This window comes from Diadema antillarum, unplaced genomic scaffold, assembly GCF_040938485.1.
Source record: "Diadema antillarum isolate AM-2024a unplaced genomic scaffold, OU_Dant_1.0 scf00000180, whole genome shotgun sequence".
NCBI lineage: Eukaryota > Metazoa > Echinodermata > Echinoidea > Diadematoida > Diadematidae > Diadema > Diadema antillarum.
This window is the reverse complement of record NW_027271069.1, coordinates 4,192,260-4,216,803: the sequence shown is the minus strand read 5'-3', so window position 1 is coordinate 4,216,803 and position 24,544 is coordinate 4,192,260. Positions and strand designations below refer to the sequence as shown.

Genomic DNA, 24,544 nt, shown 5'->3' with positions numbered 1-24,544 from the left:
TCATGCAACAGAATTAACTATGCAGCAATATCTCTCATGAATACATCTCATCTCTAACACCATTGTATTAATCCTCTTTCGTAGTTTTGCTCCTAACTGGTGCTAAGGTCGAGCCACACAAATCGCACAATGAAAATATCTTCACCTGAAGAAGTCTGACCCATCATTTTGATGTACTTGCTGGATCCTGCACTGCAGTTCAGCTACTAGTGACTTCATTGGTATTGGGGCAGAAGGGAGTGGGTGTGGCTCGGTGGGTGTGGCTCAAGCCCACAGTCCAACATCAGCTCCTTCACTTGGTACCCCCACTGAATAGGGCAAGGATTCTTAAAGACGTCTTCCCTGTTATCATGATGGGGGTTTGCTCTCTGTGGACTGTGGTGGACTGGGTGCTGCATCCTTCAGGTCAGAGGGTCTCCTGGGTATCCGGTTGAAAGGGGCGTGGTCCCTGAAACAAGTGTCCCAAACGTCGTCAATGGCCTTCTCTGCTTCATGGCGAGGTACATCTCTGACTGACAGGATGGAGCTCAGTGCCCGACTTCGCACACAGGCCTGTGAGGAATGTATTCAGATCAAAGTATGTCGTCAATGAAGGAGCAAAAAGTTAAAGCTATTGAGACATATCAGACCATGATCTAGCCTGGTTTTTGGGTGCATGTGATCAGTAATACCCCCGTCTCACAGAGAATTTTTCTCATCACTCACTGTAAGCACAATTCTTGCTTCAGGCCACCAACCGAAGTGTATCGTATGGCAGTCTGATGAATCCCACTTGTGTTGGTCAAATATCGGGTCGGTGTCAGATATGCAAGGCGTGATCCGATGAGACAAGATCGTCTGTTGAGGATCGCGCTGACGTGTGTGACACTCACCTGATAGTCAACCAACACAAGTCTGATTTATCGGACTGCGATCCGATAAACTTCGGTGGGTGGCCGGAAGCAACAAACTTTGCTTCTGATGAGTGACTGATGAGGAAAAATCTCTCTGGAATGGAGGTATAAAGAGCAATTACACTGACTTTGTGTGATCAAGTCTGGGCTAAAACTTCATTAACTTCAATATACCCTCAGATGCATTATCCATGTAGCCACTGAACTGCACATTGTCATTCTTCCTGAAAATAAATGAACCCCCAATACATGTCATACATATGTGTGTGCACATGCAGAGCTACCAAGTCTCAAGCATTCTGAGTGAGACTCAAGCATTTAGGGGTCGTCTCACGATCTCACGCATGGCACCCATTTTTCTCATGCATCGGGCAAAGTCTGCAATTTGGGCCCATAATAAGGAGCACAGCTCAAAGGATTAAAGTGATAGTTACAATTGAAGGTACATTTTCCTTTTGTCTTTCAAAATAAGTAAAAAATAGTCACCTGATCGCACCAGTAAGAGCTAAAATTTGAAAAAGCTCCCTACCGTGGGGGGGCACGGGGGGGGGGGGGGGGGGGGGGGGGGGGGGGGGGAACCCCTCCCACACCCTCGCTTGCGCGCACATTTGCTCGCCGAGATGCCGAGTCATGAAAATCTCACTCATAAAAATTTTTTGAACTTGGCATCCCTAGCACATGGTGGTGGCAGTTGGGGGGGGGGGGGGGGGGGGGAGGCCTGTGGGTTTTAATGGGTGCGCATTGTGAAATGTGCATGTACCTTTGCACTGTTTACGTCATCCCTGTTTCACCTAAGTCTGCAAATCAATCACAGTAAATGCATGATCGATTAGTTTGAACCCATGGAAAAAAGTTGAATTCATTGCTTCCTCTAGTGAGTGGAGGCTGACATTGCAAGAAACCTCTACGTGCTAATGGGTTAAGAAATTGTCCATTACACTTCGTTGACAATACACTTTGGCTTTTGACTCGTTTACCTGTTTTAAAACTGTTTTCATTTCCACTTTAGTACTTGCAGTAAGAGAACATTTCATTTCTTTGTTCTAAAACTTCCCGTAACTCCACACATGCAATCAATTAATAAATCAAGGGCAACACATACACATTAAAGCGGGTTTTCACTTTTCATTCGAAATCTGAGAGCACACAATGAACTTCTGACTTTAGAATTTAGTCCGTAGGAAGTAAAATGTCTCTGTAGTTTAACAGGTTACAATAGCATTACAATTTATCACTAACTTTCATGCACAACCCCTTGCCTGTTCGAACAATTTCCCCCACTGCTTTCATCCGTGAGACCAAACAAAGCTTAGAATTCAATCATGACGGCTAAAAAATGGCAACATGCAAGATGAAATGTGCACGAATAATTCACCTGATGCTGTTTCCTGAAACGGAACTTCCAGCTGTAGACGGCATCACTGAGGAATGAGCAATCCCCACTGAGACTGGAGGCTCTGATCTGTAGCAGATTAAAAATCAGTTTCTCTTAGATAACAATAGTCCAATTACAGTAAAGAAAAAGAAAACTAGCTCTAAAACAATAATTACCACTTATAAAGCACTTTACATAAAATGATCTAAAGCACTAAAATACAAAAACAGTCAATGTAGTTGATAGACTAGTCAGTCACCCAATTCTTCCGATCCAATGATAACGGCATCAATATTTTTTTCTCCAAAAACCTCTGAATGATAGTGATATGTAATGTGTGTGTGCAATCAGCTAACCGATCGACAAAATCGTGATATTATTCGCAAAAATGCATGCGTATAGGTGGAACACGCACATATCAGTACCGGTGCTTATGGAGCAGAACTTAAACGTGCACAGCACAAGTGCCAAATTGTTATAGAGATATGATCTGACTTATCGACATACGTATACTTTCAGGGGCTTTCACAGGTGAATTATGGCTGGTTTTTTTTTTTGTGTGTATCTAGCTGTATACAAATTTGATTTCCAGAGTATTGGTACACTTTAAAGGGACACTACAGAGGGAAAAAAATCATTTCAGAACAATACAATCATGTTCACCTATGTGTGTATTAAACTATCCATTAGTGATAAAATGAGCAAAGAAAATGGGATTCCATCGGGATTTGAACCCGAGACCTCCGGATGCTAGCCTGGTGCTCTACCGACTAAGCTATAGAAAGCCCTAGTTCAGTGTTTGTCCCAGAAACACTGAATTCTCTATGCTTTTATTATGTTTTTATAAAACTATTTGATACACTCTCAATCTACAGCGAACAAGAGCAAAAATAAGTTCTCCATGAAAAATTCTCTCACCTCTGAGCAGGCCAAGTGTCTCAAATCTGTCCAATCTACCTTTGCCCTGCAGTGGTCATAGGCATGTATCAGCTCATGGGTGAGAAGGGTACTCAGAATCCTCTGGGACGGACTCTTGTTTTCACACAGCACAATCTGTCCAGAAAAGCAATGATTTAATTGTTTTTATATCTCAACATTCTTTGAATAACATGCTTCTTATTTTTTAAGCATTACCCCCAAAGTATGATATCTGGCTTCATTATGACCAACTTGAATTATCATATCATTAATATCAAAGCAATGTACATGAGCAGTTCCTCTGTGTAACAAAAGGTAGAAAGAAAGCAATGCTTGCCTCTTCAAACTGTTACAGACTCCATGATAAAGAAAATGTATAACTTTGAAAAAATCAAAGTATATCTAAATGAAAAAAAAAATATGACCCAATCACAGAGATTGTTACAGAATCTTTTAGTCATAAAGAGATTTGGCAGTCCTGCAGATTGAAACCTGAGATTTAGGGGGAGTAAGAACAAAGCAAACTCACTGCAAGCTTTCTCAATTGAAAACAAGCATTTCTGTGAGTATTGCTCAAATCCAAAAGATCTTGATATCTTACCTGTCCATTGACCGGATCAAATCCACCATTCACAGGGCTGTCTTCAGCACAAGGCTCACATATAATGTGGGTCTCTGGAACAACTGGGCTGTATGCATTGAAAGAATGAAACAGGATCTCCAACAGCATTATACACAGTTGTGTTTCGTAAACATTCTAAGGATAGTTGTTTCTTTGCTAACATGTACAAAAGGGATGACTTTATAGGCCAAAAGATTGATGGTTCATTACAAGCACCATATGTGTTATCATTATTAAATAAATAGAGACCTTTGTTGTTCATGTGATAAACAATGCAGTTTAGTTTCAAAGTTGCTTCAGGCATTGAACATAACAATCAGAGGAAATAAATAGGGACGATAAATGACTCCATCAACATTGGTGCAAGAACAGTGAACCAATTAATTCCCTCAAAACATTTCAGGGCATTATCATATGTGTGAAAATACCACCATTCTTTTTTTTTTTTAATTGGAAAAAAGAAATGTCAGTAAATAGTTCAGTGAAACACATTGCAGCAACTATTTGTGCATAAATTCAGTATTGTTGTTAAGTGGTTATAACCAATTTAAGCTAAATGTGCAAAATATGAGACAACTTAAAATAATTAAATTGTTAGAGTAATATCACGTTGCAAATAAGCATGCAAGTACAAGCAAATGACATGTGTCTTTTTTTCTTCACCTTAATGAGAAGGTAAAAATCCTTTGCATTATTGATACTGACAATTTGTGCACACACAAAACACCAAAAGTTTGGTTTGATTGTTATAAGCTGCATTCTTCATTCTACAGATCACTGAACTTCACTAGGCTAGGGACAAGAATACAGCTTGGGGACTCCCCCATTTCTAAACACACACTGAGATGTAATCAAATTTACAGTACTGGTAATTTATCTTACCAACCAATGTTCTCCATAGCAGCCAGCATGAACTTCACATACGGATCTACAGTGGAAAGACAGAGAACAGAGACAGAGAGATAACTGAATATGCTCTCATGCTAGTACTGCTATACCAGCAGTACTATACTTGAGAGTCGGGGCACCAGTTTGCTGCATAGGTCCAGTTTGTGGCACCCCTAGGAATATCTAGCCATATCTTCAAAAGTAGACGGGTTTTTTTTTTCTAAATTGTTTTATTTGAAGAGCAACTAAAAGAACTCTCTTTTGATACCAAAGTTATGAAATAACTCGGGTGATGGCCTTCATAATTTTGTGTCGTCTGTGTCACGCCGTTTTAAAAAAAGTATGACTTTCTTAACATAACATTAAGATTTTGTTCTGTTGCTAGGCAACCACCATCATCCCATGTCTGTCTCTTTACACAAAATCGTAATATCAAAAGAGGCCTGGCATGACATGTAAGGAATCCTCCTGTGACTGTGTTAAATATTCTAAACTTCATTTCCTTTGTCAGTTTTGAGGATTGTAACAGTGTACAGTGACCAAAATGTCGGGGATGGGTCCGGTTTGCGGCACCCCTATGGGATTTACACATTATAGAAATGTCTAACAAGTAGTTAGAACTATTTTACATTTAAAAATGGGTGGAAATTGATGAAATGCATGCAATCTTGAAAAACTAAAAGCAATATAAAATTTATAGGTTTTCCCTCAGGACATCTTAATTTAGGGCCTACATTAGACTCTGGTTTCTATTCTTGATTTTAAGAATCTACTTATTCATTTGAATTAAATCAATGTTTTAATCTTAATGATGTGTAATTATGTAACATACTGCAGCACCTTGGCTTGAACTTGTTCGAATTGTGTGACTAAATTGTCGCAAATGAGTGTGCATTAAAGTATTTATTAATATCAAAATTCATCATTATCATTACATTAGGCCCATCAGACGCCGTGCGACACTTGTGTACAGCGACAGGGCTGTGTATAGTTACATTCGTTATCAGCACTTATATAGTCAGGGCGCTCCCATTATATTGGAGACAGTGCGTGCAGTGGAAACTGACGCCGCGCCGTAAGCCGCAGCAGCAGCGCAGCCGTACCCATACCCGCAGCAGTAGTAGTAGCCGCTGCGTATCACGCCAGCGCGCCTGCTCATGGTGCTAGCAGCAGCAGAGCGGCCGGCCAAGGACGACTAGACTATACTCATTAAATACCTCATAAAATGGCTTTAGAAGACTTACTATGCTTGCATGCGAAATCTACTCTATCAACACAGTTCTTGTGCCTTCGTCTGTCATTCCATCCCGGAGATTTGCTGTTCTGCGGAGTCGACTTAGTTATGTCTTTACGTGGAAGTTCGGCATCGGCATGGTCTTCCACGGGCGCAGCCATTTTATTATGCAATCGCCGGCCGGCCTGCCTTGGTCAAACAAGTCGCAATGAGGGCGCGCTTACGGGGTGTAAAACACAGAACTCTTACACAAGGTAGAGTCCCTTCATCAGGGACGCAGTGGTAAAAGGGACTCTATAGCATGTTACAAAGTAACCAAAGCTAAGAGTACACTGTAGGTAATGAGATAATCTCTATGAAAGTTAACTGTGCGTTGTCATAGTACAGTGGCGGATCCAGAGGGGTGAGCAACAGGCGCAAGCCCCCCTATATTTTTTTTTAAAAACAAAAGAAAAAAAAAATGAAATGAAACCCGCAAGTGGCGCCACAAATATTAGTTGTGCTCCCCCTTTACAGAATTCCTGGATCCGCCCCTGTAGTACACTGTGAAAAACACAATAACAGCAACAAATATAAATTGAATGATTTACATGAAAGAAATTAAAGTGAAACTACATGTACCGGTACCACAAATTAATATTCCGAGCTAGCTATAAAAAAAAAAAAAAAAATCCAAACACACAAAAACGGACTGGATCTGCATTTGCATCTGGATGATATACAACTGTACACTGAAAGACTCTGAATAAAGTATCGTTCAGCACTGTGGTGTACGAATGTGCAGCTACAACTGAGGTGACGCTGGAATGCATCTTTAAATGTATAAAAATTATTAATCTCTTTGATATTCCAATCCTTCACTGTTCTTTAAAAAAGGAGTTGGCAAGTGCAGTCAAAGAGCCATGTAAAATAAAAGTACTGGTAGTTATCAGAGTGATAGCTTTGGGTTGCCATGCCTCTCGGTGCTTGATTTGGGCCGATATCTAGAATTAGATCAGTGGTGCTGTGTTTAATCTTGCGATATGTTGATAGCCTATGAGCTCATGTTGTTCTGGAAGCTAAGTGGGTGGAGTTTGAAATCCTTTATCATTCCGGTGGCAGAAGACCGCCATTTGTTGTCATTACAGATGAATCTGGTTGCTCTGTTTTGTAATACTTGAATCTTGTAATGTTGCGTTGAGTGAAGGGATCCCACACTGTACAGCAGTACAGTACTCCAAGTTGGGACGTACTAAACTCTTATAAGCTTGTATGCTTACTACAGTACCTACATTGTACTAGCTACCAAGTCTCACTCCTCCGGGGTCTTTCTCATAATGCTCACATACCTGCCAAGCTTTTTTTCATGCCTCACAAAGACAAAAAAACGAAACAAAACAAAAGTCACATTTAGGAATGATTCACTTTTATCAGAATAAGACAAATGATTATACAAGTATTTGGTATGCACCTGATCACACAATATACAGTGAAAAATGCCTTACACACGAAAATAATGACTGATCCCCAATATGAATGTGACGCACATGTATACATTTCTCCGTTCAGTACAGTACTCCACGATCGCAAATTTAACCACTCATGAAATAGTCAGGAAGTCCTGATTTGCGAAAATTTAGACTCGCTAAATATATGGCGTATACAGTATGTAAACACTATCTTTCCATATGACACATATGCGCGACATCTGAGGAAAAAGAAAATGTTTACATACCCAGTACTCGAATCATATGTAATTCATCGTGTTGAAACATACCAGGGTACTGCATGGCTCAGTGTGAATAGAAAACTAGATTTTAGCACAGGGCAACCTGTTTCAATTTCATTACATCAACTGCTGGATGGTATATAGGTGTATATGAACACCGGCAATACCGAGAATGATATGAATCTCCGGAGTGATAGAACAGTACATGTACAATGTATTAAACGTGGTGGAAATGAAGGGAATACAGACAGTCCATCTCTTCTGACATACTGTAGGCCTACTTAAACGAAACTTGTTCGACTTGATCTTTGACATCATTCTCAAGAAAAATACAACATGTACTGATAAATTATTAATCACTGTTAGAATATTCCAAACACTAGTATGCATCAACATGCTAAACATATCACTTTGATATGACAGCTCTTATTTGAAGATTTTGGATTAAATTTGTGAACATTCTGAATCTATGAAGTTACAATGTACAACTTGGTGACATATATCTAAAATCTGCATATATTTTGTTGCTCAGCATTACAAGACTTCACATTATTCGACTCCCCCCCCCAAAAAAAAAAAAAAAAATCAATCTTGCATGTAGAAGTGCTCTGTGCAACAGATAAGTGTAATTTATGCAAATTTAGACAAATCAAGGGTTATGGTAATCTGAATGCTGTCACATTATTAAATAAGCTGGAAAAACACAAAAATTTTTTGTAGGAAATGCTGAAGAAATGTCTTTACCACATGGCGGTTGCTCTCACAGAATTCCCATCATTAGGTTGGTTGATAAAATGTCACTAGTCAATATGTGACCGTGCACCTCAAAACGAACATGAAGTCGCACACACTGATTTTGCGTGAGGACTGAAAATAAGTGAAATGGGTCAACCTAGCCGAACTTGACTTTTTCATATTTTCTGAAAGAGCGGGTCTTCTTTTACATTATGCTAAAATTTGGTATCATAAAACGGGAAGGAAAGTGTGTTTTTTAGCAGTTTATCTCGATATCCTGATATTAGTGAAAACGAACGAAATAATTCTGAGTATGTAGCAAATTATATTAATGAATTGTTTTTATCTGTAACAACTGATTTTTATAAACTGGACAGATCACAGTTACCTGCATATCTGCCTTCACCTTATGAATGCCCAGTCATACAACCACATGATGTTTTCAATAAGTTACGTAAGTTGAGTTTACGAAAATCAACTGTGTCTTATGATTTGCCAGTGAGAATAATCCGAGAATTTGCTTATGAGATATGTTTTCCTTTATGTCATATTATCAACATTGCCTTTGAGCAGGGTACTTTCCCAAAAATGTGGAAATATGCTGAAATTATTCCAATTCCCAAATGTTTTCCCCCAGTAGTATCTGAGTTGAGACCAATAGCTCTGACCTCTTATTTTGCTAAGATTGCTGAGTCTTTCATAGTTAAATGGCTGTTAGAAGACATTAGGGACCAAATCGATATCAATCAGTTTGGTAACCGCCCTGGTCTTTCAACTTGTCATTATTTGATTGCAATGCTTCATAACCTGTATAAAAATGCTGAAAAGCAAAGCAATGTATCAATTATGGTTTTAACAGATTTTTCGAAAGCATTTGACCGAATTGATCATAACATTCTGATTCATAAGTTGGTATTTATGAATGTGCGCCCATTTGTTATTTCATTAGTTGTGGATTTTTTATATTGCAGACAACAGGTTGTTAAATACAATGGCAGTATCTCTGATATTAGAGAATGCAATGCAGGGGTTCCGCAGGGAACAAAACTTGGACCGGTTTTGTTTTTGATTATGATAAATGATGCTTGTAAAGATTGCCCTTTTTCATTTTATAAATATGTTGATGATTTGACTATTGTAGAGGCTAGGAATAGAAATCAACCATCTCAGATACAAAGACAAATTAATGCACTGGCAAGTTGGTCATTGTCGAATAACATGAAACTTAATCCTCAGAAATGTGTTTTTATGACAATTTCTTTTATGAAGCAATCAATTCAGCAAAGTTTGTGTATCAACGAAATTTTTTTGAAAGAAACAAGCATTGTTAAGATTTTAGGGGTGTATTTTCAGCAGAATCTCAAATGGGATGCACATGTTTCTGAAATGGTGAAAAGATGCAATAGGAGATTGTTTATGTTACGCAAATTGAAACACTTTAATTTATCAATAGTTGATCTTATTACAGTGTATACAGGATATATCAGACCAATTCTAGAATATTGTGCCCCACTTTTTCATTCGAGTCTTACAAAAAAACACACAGAGGTAATAGAAAAGATTCAAAAACGTGTATTGAAAATCATATTAGGTTGTAATTATGTTACATATGATATGGCCTTACAAGTGTGCAATTTATTATCTTTAAAAGAAAGGAGAAGGAAATTGTGTTTAGATTTTGCTCTGCAGTTAGAAAAGCACCCCAATCATTCATTGTGGTTACCGGATCAAAGAGATGTTAAAATCAATTTAAGAAATATTACAAAATATTCTCAACTGCATTGTAAAACTGATCGGTTTAAGAAAAGTGCAATACCGTATTTTATTGATATACTGAATGATTATTACTGCAATGACTCTTAGTAGAGTTTTTTATTCTCACTACTGTCTAATGTGTTGGTAAATTTATTTATATAGTTATATGTATAGGAGTTTGCAGCGTGGTGGGTAGGGAAGACAAATGATACATTTGATTAGGAAATTTTTATGTATTTTATGCATGCTAGGAAACCCCACTTTTTCCATACTGCACTCAAAGTTAGTTGTTAGACATTTACACAATGTACAATACATGTACACCTGTAGGTGGGCCTGTCTTTAAACGTGCACTTAGCACAGGTACATTGTATGGGCGTGTGTTGGGTGTGGTCTTGTGGACATGACGGTGCTTGTGTGTGTGTGTGAGTAATGTATGTGTGTGTGTGTTTATGTGTGTGTGTGTTTGTAGCTGCAATATGTGTGTGTGTGCTTTCCCTGTGTGTACGTATAGTGTATATGTATGTAAATGTATGCGCGTGGATGTGAGTGTGTACATACGTTGTATTGTACATCGAGCATGTGCACTGTGTCTATGCTCATGCGCGTTTGTGAGTGTTGTACAGATATTCGATCTACACATCAATGTACAGTACTGTAGTTGTGCATGTGTGTGTGTGTGTGTGTGTGTGTGTGTGAGAGAGAGAGCGAGAGAGACAGAGAGAGTATGCCAGTGAGAAATGCTTTAGGTATGAGTGGGTAGTGAATGTGTGTACATTACGGGGGAGGGGGATGATCACCTCACCAACAAAATAATGTTACTGCAAGTATTTGTGGAATGTATAGTGTAGGTTGTTGACGCGTCTTTCCAACCACACTGCAAACTCCTGTACTCCCTTTTGTATCTGTAGAAGAGCTTACATTTTTTTTCTTCTTCTTCTTTCGACAATGAGTTGAGTAGCCCTGAGTGTTTCTTCCTTTTCTTTTCTTTTTTCTGTGGAAAAAAAAAATTAGGAGTGTACCGCTACTGTTTATAAAATGTCCTTTCATTTTTTTTTCTTTTTGTATTTATATAACAATCTGTAGCGTTAAAAATGTATTAGTTGTGTATACAGAATGTTTGAATGTAATGTATTTTTTATGTATTATGATTATGTTATTATTTCATCTGTTTTGCTGTATAATCTCTGTATATCTGTGTAATTCGACTTTTAGTCGCCGACTCAGATTTTATTTGAATAAAGACCTTTTAATCAATCAATCAATCATTTTTGGTGGAATAGTGTGATTAGGTGTGTCTTTAGAATCCCTTTTTCATTTCTGGAAAACCTTGTCCACACTCTTCACTTTCAACTCTAATAACTTTTGAAAGGATAGTGCTACTGCTTTGAAAGTTGGCATTAATTATGGACAGAATGTGTTAATCAGGCATGCTTAATTTCAATATAATTTGATAATCTCTTCATTGTTGTTACTCTGGTGGTTTACTTCCTGTTTTTTGTCCCATTCATCGCACAGCCAGCACGGTCTGGTAAAGATTAAGCGCTTGAATAGACACTGTACTTCAGAGCCTCTTTTCTCAGTTCACACTTTTCCTGAGTTTGTGGTTTCTTTCCAATATTTAGATAGGTTAAGAGAGTCCATTTGAATTGAGTTATACATCATTTTAAAGCTTAAAGTTTGCTCTTTCAGAATATGGTCTTAACTAAGAATTCATGTCTGGCGACTTTTTGTTTGTTTTGAGGTGCAGGGTCACATATAAGACAAGGACATAGGATTTTACCGATCTTCCAAGCAATAATATCTTTTATTATGTTAACTCAGTGTCAATCAGTTTGTCAATCTTTGAAGTTATACTCCTTTATATTTCAAATGGTCCCAGTTATGTTTGACTTATCATTTACTATACCACATTATAAAATGAAGGATTTGAAAAAGAATCTGCTACATCTTTCACCCAGACACATTTGAAACTGCCATCATATTATCAGCAGCATGGCAATCCAATCAGCACCCATTCTTCGCAGGAGTCTATCTCCCTCAAACAAAATGGTGAAAACAATGGCCTCCTAAAATACATAAATTCCTCTTTTCATTTATTTAGTAGCAATAAAAAGATATTAATGGGTCTGTTACAGTACTATGACAATTGGGAAGACGTATCAGACAGTTCTTGATCAATTAATCTAATTCTCCTCATTTCTCTTCGCTATTCTTCTTGAGCCGAACAATGACGATGCTGTTCTTAGCTTCCTTCAGACGCCACCACCTCCCTAGCCGGTGCTCCTGCCCCACCCCGGCAACCAAGAAATTTCCATCACTGGAAAACTGCATCGTATTGATAAAGCCAACCTGATGAGTGATGAAGAAAGAAAACGCATTAATGACATACCCTGCAAAGCTGGAATTCAATAAGAGGCTAGAGACAGAAATATATTGCTAACTAGAATCAGGATATAATTTTCCTTTTCACAAGTTATATTTACATTATTTTCTCTTTCCATAGCAGACTGTTAGTCTGAAATATTTGTCTTGATGTATGGTAGAAAAAGAAACTTTTAGTTTGCTAGTTGTACTGTAAACTTATCTATTTGCTTTCCATTCCACAATATGACAATTTAGTACAAGTGTACTGACAAATGCCATCAAGGGTGCAAACGAACCTTTTATTAAAGTGCAAGGTACACTATTCATATTCTAAAAGCCTCAGCAGCATAAATTCAAAATGTCTGACAAAACAGATGTTCAATTTCTTCACATACACAATTATGGCTTGCACATTCTCCCCAATTCACTGTACCAAAGTTTATGGCTGAGCCATTAAAGGTAAAGAAATAATATTATCATGTTCTCTTTACAAGAACACTAGGAGATTAAGAGCCGAACTACCAATCAGAATTGATCACTACAGGTTTACTTTTGATTTTTATTTTGACAAGTTTCATACTTGGAGCCAAAGACTGTGACATTGATGTCCGTATCTACTTCAGCATGAAATTAAGAGAAAAAGAAATTTAATTATATGGGGATATATACATCATTTCAGTCCCTTACTTAAGTCTCCTGAACAAATGTGGCCAAATGTTTTTTTCTCCAAATCCTGTACATGTAATACTGAGTTTTGCTCACCAGTGGGAGTGTAAAAATAGGGGTCAATGACCTGTAGCCATCGGAGCACTGCCAGAACCTGATACAGCCATCCTTTGATCCTGCTAACAAAAATCATCATTCATTGCAATTTTCACTTCTGTGAACAGTGTGATATCTTTTAAACTACATTATGAACGGACAACCAACTAGTGCTGACAAGTCAGATTCGAATGGCATTACCTGTAGAAGCAACACGCAAAATAAAACAATACAGTGCATTCCCATTATAACGAACACAGTTATAACGAAATTCTGAATACAACGAAATCAAAACTCAGGCCGAAACGTTATCAGCTCTACGTACTCTCATTGTTTAGTTGTTCGATTATAATGAAATTTCGATATAATGAAAGAAAACTGCCAGTCTCGAGGACTTCATTGCAATGGGAGTTCACTGTAATAATCTGACTATATCTAATTTCACATATGAACATGGTGTACTCCCTTGGGAAGATAAAGAAATTTATAGTGCCTTAACCAGTTTTCAAGTCCTCATACATCAGGACCTAGAAGCTTACTGCCGTTACTCAGCTAATACAGTTTTATATTCTGACCAATTCTGTCACTAGATGAAATTAAGTAATTGTTTTTCAACTGATTTTTGAGGACCAAGTGTTGTTTCCACACGTACAAAACAAAAAAATCTGGCAGTTGGCAAAAATATGCCCAGGGACAAAAACAAATTACTTCCATGTGGAAAAGAAGAAAATGTACAAACATAAATGACATTTCTTCTGCTTTTACCTCCTGAAGAGCAAAATAATGTAACCTAAGAAGAGCTGAATCATATAATAAAACTTCAGCATACTTTGGACCAAACTTGATAGAGATTACACATTCGACCATTTAATTTTATAGTTCTCTATAAAATAGTCACCTGATGCCACTAAGTCTGTTCCTTGAAGTGCTGCTACCGAGGATATCCAGTTTTCCTTGTGCATTGCGCCCTCTGCTGTTGTGTCAGGACCAGGATGGGCATTTTGTATGGTCTGCAACGGTTTCTTCTTCATGACGCTCCAAATAGCGATGGATCTGCACATTGTTGAGATAAAATTTGAACATTGTGTGTATGTGTGTGTGGATCTGCACATTGCTGAGATACAATTTTTAACATTGTGTGTATGTGTGTGGTGGGGTTTGTTTGTTTGTGGGTGTGTCTGTGATGCTATTAGTGCAGAGGGATGGAAAGACAATATCTCAGAGAACATATCATGCTACCAACTTCAGCTCTCAGATGCACATGGGGCACATAACTTGCAGCGAGCCCTCTGTTTTACTTTTATGAAAAGAACAAAATCTATAAACTTTTAGCCTAGATTTTGAGTCATGAAGGTAGGTATTATCTAAAGTTAGACAAATTACTCAATCTAATCAACTGGACTTAGATGGACAACCATGAAGAAAATGGTTTCAAAACTCGTCCATGTCACTCCTTACAGACCCAGTAAAGTGGGGTTACTGTGGGGTGAGAAGACTGGTCCTACTCAGATATATTTGGGAATTTCCGAAACGAATTGTGTACAGCTGTATTACTGATCTCTATGTAAGAACCCACAGCCAACGAATCTTGGCTTGAGTCAAACGCTACCTACGAGCGTAAGCTTCAATGCACATACACGTATTTGCTGATGGGCAATTCAGCAAATGAAATTTGATTCTATCTGCCCATCTTTCCCTCCCCATGCTACCAGGTCTTTAACCCATAGAGGACGAGTCCCGAGTATACTCGGGCAAGTGTCTATGGGAAATGCGTGTTGTAGCAAAATCAGCCCATCCTCAACGGGTTAAGACTGAAGGCAGGAAATAATCGTTGCCAAAGGGAGATCTGATGATGACTGTTGTGGTATCAAACAATATTCTGTGTCCTCTCAGCTCCCCGAGAGCCCTCATTCAAGCCACATTGGTTCTTTCATAAGGTTTCCCATGCTTATTCCTGTTGAACGCATTGAACAAGTTACCTAACTTAAACTTAATGTACTGAATCTGGTTTTCTGCAACTTACCCATCATCTGAGCCAGAAATGAAATGCTCTTCATTGATCAGCCTCACACAGTCAATGGACCCCCTGCATGATAGAATATATAGTATTTTTGGTAAATGATTGAATTATTTCAAGAAATGGTGGTGGGGTTAGGTTAATTCTTATCTTTTCTCTTTTTTCATTATACAACATTAACATGCCAGAGTAACTTCTTAATGTTATTACCCTCACTTATCAAGTAATAAACAAAAATGTTAAAACTGAAAATGATATGTTACTTCATGTCGTGATCATAGGAAATATTTTCATATGCTGATAAATTGCTAAAGAGCACTTGACATGCAAAATTAACAGAAATAAAAACCTCGCAAAGTAAGTGGCATATACAGCAGCCTCTCTAAATGTACACACTGTTCTCTGCGAGAGCTCTGACAATTCCTTCAATGATGCCTACAGAAATGGAAAACAGGAGACAGGCTGCCATAAGAACTTTAAACCTGTGAAACTAATTTGCTTTGCTTTACCCAATTTGGCAAAATGGTACACAAGACATACATGAGCAAAGTACAAAATACAATGAAATTGGAATGAACAATGAGTCTGGATAGCATACTTTTAATGGAGATATCAGTGTTGCTTCCAGTAAAAAAGTCCAATAAACATTTTTTCTTTCTGTCTTCGTATTTGAAATAACAGAAGATAGGGTGAAAAAGGGAAGTCTTACGAGTGGCCATGAAAGATGAGTTGTGACTCCTCCAGAACTTTCCAGATCCGGATAGAGTTGTCCCTCCCTCCTGACGTAATGGCACGGTCCCTTGTTAGACTGTCTACTGCTGTAATGGCATCCTGGTGACCAAATCTGTATTACACAAAAATGTTTCTTAGCACTTCAAAATTGCCCCATCTATTTCATTATAAATTTGACAAAAGCCCTATTACATCTACATGTCTAGGAAATAAGCTATCAATCTACATTACATAATACATACATTTCACCTTCACAAGACAAAATCAGATCCAACTATGCAACATCCATGCTTCTAAAGCATGTTAAATATGACCAAAATTGTAGAAAGAGAGGGCGACGATTATGTTTAAAGATACTGAAATGAGAAATTATCCTGATCAAGCACAGAATATCAGAATTCAACAACAATGAAATCAAATAAACCTCCATTAATAATCTGACATTTACACACATGATAGAATGAAATACAATTCACACTATTCTTTTTTTACAGCTGCTTGCATATCTGACACTGACCCGATATTCGACCAACACAAGTGGGATTCATCAGATTGCCATACGATAGACTTCGGTTGGTGGCCTGAAGCAAGACTGCTGTCTTTAATCGATGCCACTTCAAAATTTTGTCTCTCACAAATCATCAAATATTTCATGCTGACATTCTAAAGCATGCAATAACTAAAAGCACCAGCTAGGAGTAAATCCACATGAGAGCCCAATGAATCATCATCGTGCTTTACTTACAATGTCTCAACATAGGCCATTTCATCCAGATTCCAGATCTTGACTGAGCGATCATGTGATGCACTGAAGAGCTGATGTGTACCTCTCCTGAACGCCAGACCCTTCAGAACAACAACATAAGAAAGCTTCAATAATTGATATACATGTATTTCCACGCATATCTACATACTTCATTATTCTGAGTAAATGCACAAATCATTATGATTAAGACACATTAGTCACATATGGAATGATTATTACTAAAGATAGGTAGACATGAAAACTACCACAGGAAAGTTCTCATGATGGAAATTAATCTCATGGATTATCAAACACAAAGAGGGCACACTACCACAAATTAGCAATGGTGCAAGCAAATTTTCATGCCATTAATTTTTCGCTTGCAGCCGGGTACGACGAATTCCAGTTTTTGATTTGATGACACAGCTCACCATTAATATGGCAGAACATATTACTTTGATTTGATGACACAGCTCACTATTAATATGGTAGAACATATTACAGTAAAAAGTAACTGATCTGCATTATGAATTCACATGCTTTTATTTTTGTACGAGTGTCACATCATACAAAATGCCCCCAAAATTTCTGCACTGTGATAATTTTTACTCTCATAGCACTGGAGTACAGAAGACAAGAAGTAGTCATGTAAAATCCAACATCCCTTTCATAAGACTAAATCACTGTTCATTTACTTATCACCATGCATCCCAAACTTATTTGTTATGTCAATCAAGATTTATTTTCCAACTCATGACAAACTGTCAGCACGGTCTCCAGAAACTTCAGCCAGAACAACTTACCGAGACGGCATCCCTATGGCCCTTGAATGTGTGCTTACGCTGACAAGTGTGAGGGTCCCAAACGTGGATCACTTTATTTCTACAGCCGGAAACCTTCAGACAAAACATGTGAAAAAAATGAGCAACACTTCACTTTCATCCACTGATGGCAAAATAAGGAAAAATTTTAATTTACTCTTTTTTGTTTAAAATGATGATGGAACAATCTTTGAATCTTGTCCTTCTCTGCTCACGACCAATGGAATGAATGTGTTCTGTGATGATATTTTTTGTTTCTTTCTTCCTTCTTTTTTTTCTAAAGCACATCAAGCAAAAATCAAGATAACAGATCTTTACATTTATTACATTTTCCTTTAAAAAACAAACAAAACAAAGACAAATAATGCCTTCAGATGCTTTTGTAGCAGGAGCATAAATAAAGAAAATTCATTTACATATAATTAATCAAAAGCAGGAGAAAATTTGACTTGTTGTCAGGAGGTCAGGAGAATGATGCATCAGCAAAAGAGTCTCTGCTCAGAAAATCGAGAGACTGGGTGGTTCCATTCCACACCCAATCTTTTACCAACCTACTCACCAGGAATGCATTATCGGATGATATCGCCAGGGCCAATACATGAGCGGTGTGTCCCACATGTGTGTCCTCAGTTCCCTTGCGGCCACCAGGAATCTTGTGCTCCTTCTTCCCCGTCTCTGCATTCCCTGGTATTAAAAAAAATTCAATGAAAAAAGGTACAAAAATTTGCTGATAGAGACCACACATCCATGCACAAGAGTAATTTCCAGTTTTTACTTGAAACTTATAAGGCTGAAGCTGCCGAGGTATAAGAATTAGTACAACATTTTCATAATATTTCTCCACTGATGCTATCATCATTCCTGTCATTTTGTTATACATTTGCGGCAGGGAGTTTTCCACTTACATTATATAGACGACTGGTGTGGGACGGGACATACAGAATAATCCATTCAAAGGGGTTGGAATGCTATGAAGGGAGGTTACTGTTGAGGGACTTATAACATCCCTGAAATAGCATGTCAAACTCTGGGATTAGATCATTCTGTATGTTCCCCAACACAAAAGTCATCATCACCTACTAGTCTACAAGGGTTTGTTAGTGTACTTGAGAATACTGCACACCTTAAACATGCATGAGGCCTATACACAATCAAAAAGATCTCCATTTTTGGCAGTATGATCATATGAAAAGACTCACTCCACTTTTGATGTGGAGTATTTCAAGCTGTGGAAATTTGTCACAAAATTGAAGGCTCCATTGAACTTAGGCAACTAAGACTTTTTTGGGGAAATTCAAGTATCTATAACAGTCTCTCACTTATAAATTTGGCAAGAAACTTAAAAGTTCACAGAAATAGGACCTGTGGAAAAAACAAAATAATAATCACAGGAAATCTCCACCTTTGTAGTTGTACAGAAAATGTCTTGAGTCCAGACACACTCACACTTGATAATGGCACAGTCCTTGCCAGCACTAAATATATGTTTGTTGTCAGACGATATGACAAGGCATGTGATGGCAAGCTGATGACCTCTCAGTATTTGCAGGTTGTCACCTGAGGGCGCTATGTAATCAGCTGCAACTTGCTTCTGCAGTTTTCCACTCTGTTCTAACTGAGATAAACAGTGAAAAAAGAAAGCTTGGTATTACCCAGACATACAAATTAACTGTAAGTACATCAAAGAACAGTACACTACAGGAGTGTGTAGAAGGGGATTTCTGGTTCAGAGGATTGCATGCACTGTCTCCAAAACATCTCTAAACAGTCTCTTAAACAGAAGAAAAAAGTTTCAAATCTTTTGCAGAAGCACATTTGCCTACACTTTGTTATCATCTCCTTTCTATAAGAGATTATGCAAAAGTGTTCCTTCAAAAAAAAAAACAAAAAAAAACAACAACCTATATTGACATTTCTTCATAGACACATTTAATCTCAATGAACATTGAATGAGAAAAGGACAAAACATATATGCTCCTAATATAATTTACATATAAATGTTTTGTCTATACAATAAAGGATTTTTACACATAGCACATGCATAAAAGTGCCCATACTTGCAACGCAAAGTGCTTTATGGGAGGAATCTTTTGCAAACTGCTGAGGTACATGTGATCTGCCATTTGGCAATTATAGCTGTGATACAAAAGCTGGAATTCAAAATTAGAAACTAGAATTTAGGTTAGGTTGATTCTTCCAACACCAACACTGGTTAGCACTTACCAGTTCTGATTGTAACCTGTGGGCAATGGCATCTTTATCCGGTGTCAGGGAATCTGCTGTCTCATTTTCTAAAGAGAGTGAGTATTTACAATGAAGACAAAATCATTTGAAACATTAATAAAGGGGGAACAGAAATTGCAATCAGGTTTCTTTACATTTTTGTGCTACGGAATGACAAAAATTCTTGTCAATGTTCTGGAACGTTTGCTTCATTCTTCTTTTATGATTGCACAAATTACTACCAGCAATCCTATCACTTTTTACTGACCATTTGTTTTGACCAAAGAGCAATCTGTATAGAGATTTTAGATTTAGTGTCGAATTCTTCACCATGACCTTCAGCCTGGGGCTTTTTGTATCAAAGCTGGAGTGTGGAAAACGATTTACAAATCATTTTTCTTGAAAGAAATATGATCACATCAGCATTGAAATATCACATCAGAAACTAGATTTCTCCGCTCATCCACTGCTCATACCCTTCAAGTTCCCCGCACCCATCATTCATGGGGCAACAGAGTTTTCACCCAGTCTGGCTCTTCTCTCTGGAACTCACTGCGTTTGAAATTGAGAATGAAGACTTCATTCGCTCTGTTCAAGAAAGAACTCAAAACATTTTGTTCCAATAACTTTGCGCTTTCTTTCTAGTTTCAATTGTGGTCTTTTCCTGAATGAAGCAATGTGAGAGGAGTTCTTTCCTTTCTGCGCCAGGAGTGCCACTGTGTGACAGACATGGCACACTAAAAGACTCCATTACTATCATTTTTATCATTAGTTACCTTCTCTTTCCAACTGGGCAAGGTATTGCTTTGTGAGACGGAGACGCTTCTCTTGAGCAGTCTCCTGGTCCTCTTCTTCCTCCGAGGCACCTTTTGATGCCCAGCCTTCATCATTGGCATCATCACTTTAGAAAATAAAATGGGAAAGAGAGAAAGTAACAGAGAGAGAAAAAAACAATTCACAGCATTTTATCAGAAAAGGATGCATGGTGTCTACAACTGTAATTCATAACCAAATACTCTGTCAATTATAATCCTGATTTCCACCTTCATGCAGTCACTTCCTGAAATTACTACATCAAATCATAAACCGAAAATATGCAGGATCAAAAATGCTAAAGGAAAACATTTGCTACGAATTTGTTCAAAATATGGCAGAAATTACTGTACAGTGTATTTGAAATTGGAGGCTACAGATACAATAAGTGTATAAACCATTCATCCTGTAGTGACAGGCAATAGTCATCTAAATAAAGTGCTCACAGTAAGAGATGCAAGTTTTTAATGAACTTTTTCGAAGAAACTTGAAACTCAAGAAATGCACAGGTATGTTACGAAATCGTTTTTTAGTAGTAAAAGAAACTCATATTCACCTTGCAAGGGCATTACATACAGAAATATTTCTTCTTTTTATTATCTGAATAAGCATTTGGGCATGGGCACCATACTCTAAAACAGCAAGTACAGTTGTAGCCCTTTCTTCTAGATGCATGACAGTATCACTTGCCCTGGGCCCTGGTCAAATGAGCTAGTACTACTACAATAGAGGATTTATAACACCATAAGATTGACTCAGAGTGACCAATCAGATGTCCAAACTGACCTGTAATATATTGTGTGTGACCCAAGGTTTGTACATAGGTTCTTTCCATGACAGATTCATATTATATCTTTGCATCACAATGAAATAAAACCATGTTATTTTAATACCTGAAAGTAAAAATAAATAAATAAATAGGGCCTTTATAAAAAGGGGGAGGAACAGGAGCAAACACCAATGAATACGTAACTTGTCACCTGTGCTACACTTAGGGAAAAAAGAAACAACAAAGTCGTCGTTACAATTGTAGTTGTACCTTTCAATGTCAGAATCACTTGGAATTTCTTCCTGCTCCAACTTTGACAGTTTCTTCTTTTTCATTGTCCCAGCACCATCCTTGCCTGAAGGGATACCCTGGAAAAAAAAATCCATGTATGTAGCACACATGTTCCGAACAACGAGAAGCTCGCCAGCTGCTCAGTGCATGATCACTTATGCGTGGTGGTTCATGGGATCATGACATGGGATATCACCTGGGCACATGATATGCATGGCCGGCGGAACCGTGGGGGCCGTGGGGGCTCGGGCCCCCCACTTTTTGTGCAACATAGAAAGGAATACATAAGGTGTCATCACTTTGGGCCCCCACACTTTTTTTAACCTGGAAGTGGAAGTACGTAAGTGGCACTAAATAGAAATAGATAGAGATCTTGAATTGTGAGCGCTGTAAGGTTATGTTTTTCACTGAAGATCTTTTCAGCTGAAAAATCCGGAAATGGAAGGGGAGAGATGATGTGAGGACCTTCTTTTGTTGTTTTGTTGTTTTTTTTTGTTGTGCTTGTCAGCTGAAGAAACCCAGAAATGGAAGGGGAGAGATGAGCTGAGGACCTTTTTTTTTTTTTTTTTTTTTTTTTTTTGCTTGTTAGCCCATGAAACCCGGAAGTGGGCCCCAAAACTTTTGAAAATGCTCCGCCGGCCCTGATATGGCCATATTCGATATGGGAAATATGGGGTAATGAGATGAGGGCCCTAGCTATAAAGTGCATGACTGCCAAATAAATGTAGACTACATTTTACATTCTTCCAGAATTCTTCCTTCTAGAATCTACATAAAATTTACATTAGTAAATCTATCTTTAAATCTTATACTCAATATCTCAGTATTCATATTCACCAATCATACTCCTTGCGCGGTAGTTGTAATTGTGCCTGGAACATAAACTCCCTGCCAACATCTGCCATGACACTACGGTAGTCACTAGCAGAACCTGCAGCCAGCCACACACATCCACAAACAAGGGCTGAAAATCAGAGGAAAGCTTGCTATCACTTCTATTCTACCAACACTATCGAACCCCGCCACGGAACAAGCCACCGTACCCACGAACTCGTCTCATCCCAAGCCGACGCACCCCCGGTTCGCGGTTTTCACCCACTCGAACGAAGTCAGCGATCTCCCGTGCTGTGATGTCATAAAAATGGTGCGAATACTTACCTTTTTCCTTTTCGATGATTTCGTTGCTGTCTTGCCCTTCGATCCACGGATAAAAAACGACATACTGAGTATTGATGAGTATCGGTATTCTGTTGTCTGCAGGGGAGTAGGGTCCGGTAAATGCCAGTAATATAGTCGATCACTTCCTCTCAGGGTGGCTAAGTTCCGAACACGTGGGTAAAATTTTGTATGCTGTTGCCGTGTACATTTTAATGATGTGTATTCCTGTCATGTCTAGCGCCATAAGCGCCTAGTCTCACCTCCCTGCTTGTACAGTACATGGATGCGTACCACTCACAGAACTCGCTGTCTGTTAGTGGTACCACACACTCCTTTTCATCGTAGCCGTGTTTCAGCCTGAGAATTTATTATTATTAATATTATCATTATTATTATTATTATTATTATTATTATTATTATTATCATCATTATTGTTATTATTATTATTATTATTATTATTATTATTATTATCATCATTATTGTTATCATCATTTTTTACAGTTCGTTGCAACTCTCGCATGGCGTTTCCATATTTCCTCCTTTCCTTCTCTCTTTACTTCTTTCCTTGCACCTTAAGGGGATCGTATAGTTTTGGTTGAGACCTGATTTCTGGTTTCTAACATTTTTTTGGTGAGATATAAGGAGAAACCCCTCATGAAATATGAAAGGACATGTAATTTCATGAGGAATTCAATGTTTATTGATGAAAATTGGTTTTGAAATGGCTGAGATATCCAAAACAGAGCGATTCTAATAAAGTGTGGGACCCACCTTTTATTATGATCGCTTTGCTTTACTTTGATTTTGGACGTTTTAGTCATTCCAAACCCGATTTTCATCAAATAAACTTTGAATTCCTCTTAAAATGGTATGTTCTGTACTATTTCACAAGTTTTTTCTTGGTATATATCTCGCAAAAAGTTAAAAGCCCAACTCTTATCTCCACCAATACTGTACTATCCCTTTAAATTTCTTTCCTGACATCTTTCTTTCCTTACAATCCATCTTTCTCTCATTTTTTTCCTGGTCGTCTTCTTTCTGGCTCATCTGTCTGGCTTTCCATCTTTTTGTATGGGATATATATGATAGGTCTACCCTTCTTTGTGCTTTAAGGGACTCGTGGCTATAGTAACCTGATCAGTGGGAATCAGTGGGAATGCCGCTGCATATTGTTCCAATCCTTGTGGGATTCATTTAAGAGTACATTATATCTATACTGTTGTGTGAAAATGTTAGTGCTTCAGAATGGTCTCAAGCTTTCCTTATATTCAAGTAATGTGCGGTTTAATGTTAACGATCGCCCTGTCAACGATGTTAACGATCGCCCTGTACAGGCATGTAAACCTGGCAACATTAAACTGCACATTACTTGAATATGAGACCATTCTGAAGCAAATAATTATTTTCACACAACAATTATAATTTACTCTTATAAATCCCACAAGGATTGGAACAATCATCCCCCAACGGCATTCCCACTGATCAGTTACTAGCCATCTCCTTTAAATCCCTCTTCGTTTTCATTCCTAATCATGTTTTTTTTTGTGCGGTGTGTGCATGTTTCTTCAAATATACAAGGCGTTCGCATATGAATTTCTTATTTATTAAATTCTTGTTTTGTGTTTATTTAAGTGCTGCTGATCTCAGATCTGATCTCATGTACTGATGCTCTATTATATAAATTGTTCTTTTTACACCAGTGCTCCATGCACCATTGT

General features: G+C 38.0%; 2 protein-coding genes across 2 annotated transcripts; both read right to left on the bottom strand.

Moving 5' to 3' along the window:
* Positions 1–348: 348 nt before the first annotated feature.
* LOC139723050 (mitochondrial inner membrane protease ATP23 homolog) lies at positions 349–6,091 on the bottom strand. Its single transcript, XM_071634325.1, has 6 exons — positions 5,941–6,091; positions 4,691–4,736; positions 3,788–3,875; positions 3,187–3,321; positions 2,269–2,355; positions 349–552 (listed from the first exon to the last, which is right to left on the bottom strand). The coding sequence occupies exons 1-6, from the start codon at positions 6,089–6,091 to the stop codon at positions 349–351; spliced, it is 711 nt and encodes a 236-aa protein (XP_071490426.1).
* A 6,170-nt stretch (positions 6,092–12,261) lies between these two features.
* LOC139723049 (U3 small nucleolar RNA-interacting protein 2-like) lies at positions 12,262–22,889 on the bottom strand. Its single transcript, XM_071634324.1, has 13 exons — positions 22,827–22,889; positions 21,648–21,745; positions 20,572–20,696; positions 19,796–19,863; positions 19,019–19,187; positions 18,132–18,256; positions 17,555–17,647; positions 16,752–16,852; positions 15,984–16,118; positions 15,281–15,343; positions 14,156–14,310; positions 13,258–13,337; positions 12,262–12,480 (listed from the first exon to the last, which is right to left on the bottom strand). The coding sequence occupies exons 1-13, from the start codon at positions 22,887–22,889 to the stop codon at positions 12,325–12,327; spliced, it is 1,431 nt and encodes a 476-aa protein (XP_071490425.1). The 3' UTR covers positions 12,262–12,324.
* Between the last annotated feature and the right edge of the window lie 1,655 nt (positions 22,890–24,544).

Coding starts and splice junctions, on each gene's coding strand:
- LOC139723050 (XM_071634325.1), bottom strand. CDS start 6,091: ATGGCTGCGCCCGTGGAAGACCATGCCGATGCCGAACTTCCACGTAAA. Junction 3,876..4,690: donor GCTATGGAGAACATTGGTTG/GTAAGATAAATT, acceptor CAATGCATACAG/CCCAGTTGTTCCAGAGACCC. Junction 3,322..3,787: donor TTGATCCGGTCAATGGACAG/GTAAGATATCAA, acceptor TTTTCTGGACAG/ATTGTGCTGTGTGAAAACAA.
- LOC139723049 (XM_071634324.1), bottom strand. CDS start 22,889: ATGTCGTTTTTTATCCGTGGATCGAAGGGCAAGACAGCAACGAAATCA. Junction 19,864..20,571: donor TGCCCAGTTGGAAAGAGAAG/GTAACTAATGAT, acceptor CACTCTCTTTAG/AAAATGAGACAGCAGATTCC. Junction 14,311..15,280: donor ATTTCTGGCTCAGATGATGG/GTAAGTTGCAGA, acceptor AACAATGTGCAG/ATCCATCGCTATTTGGAGCG.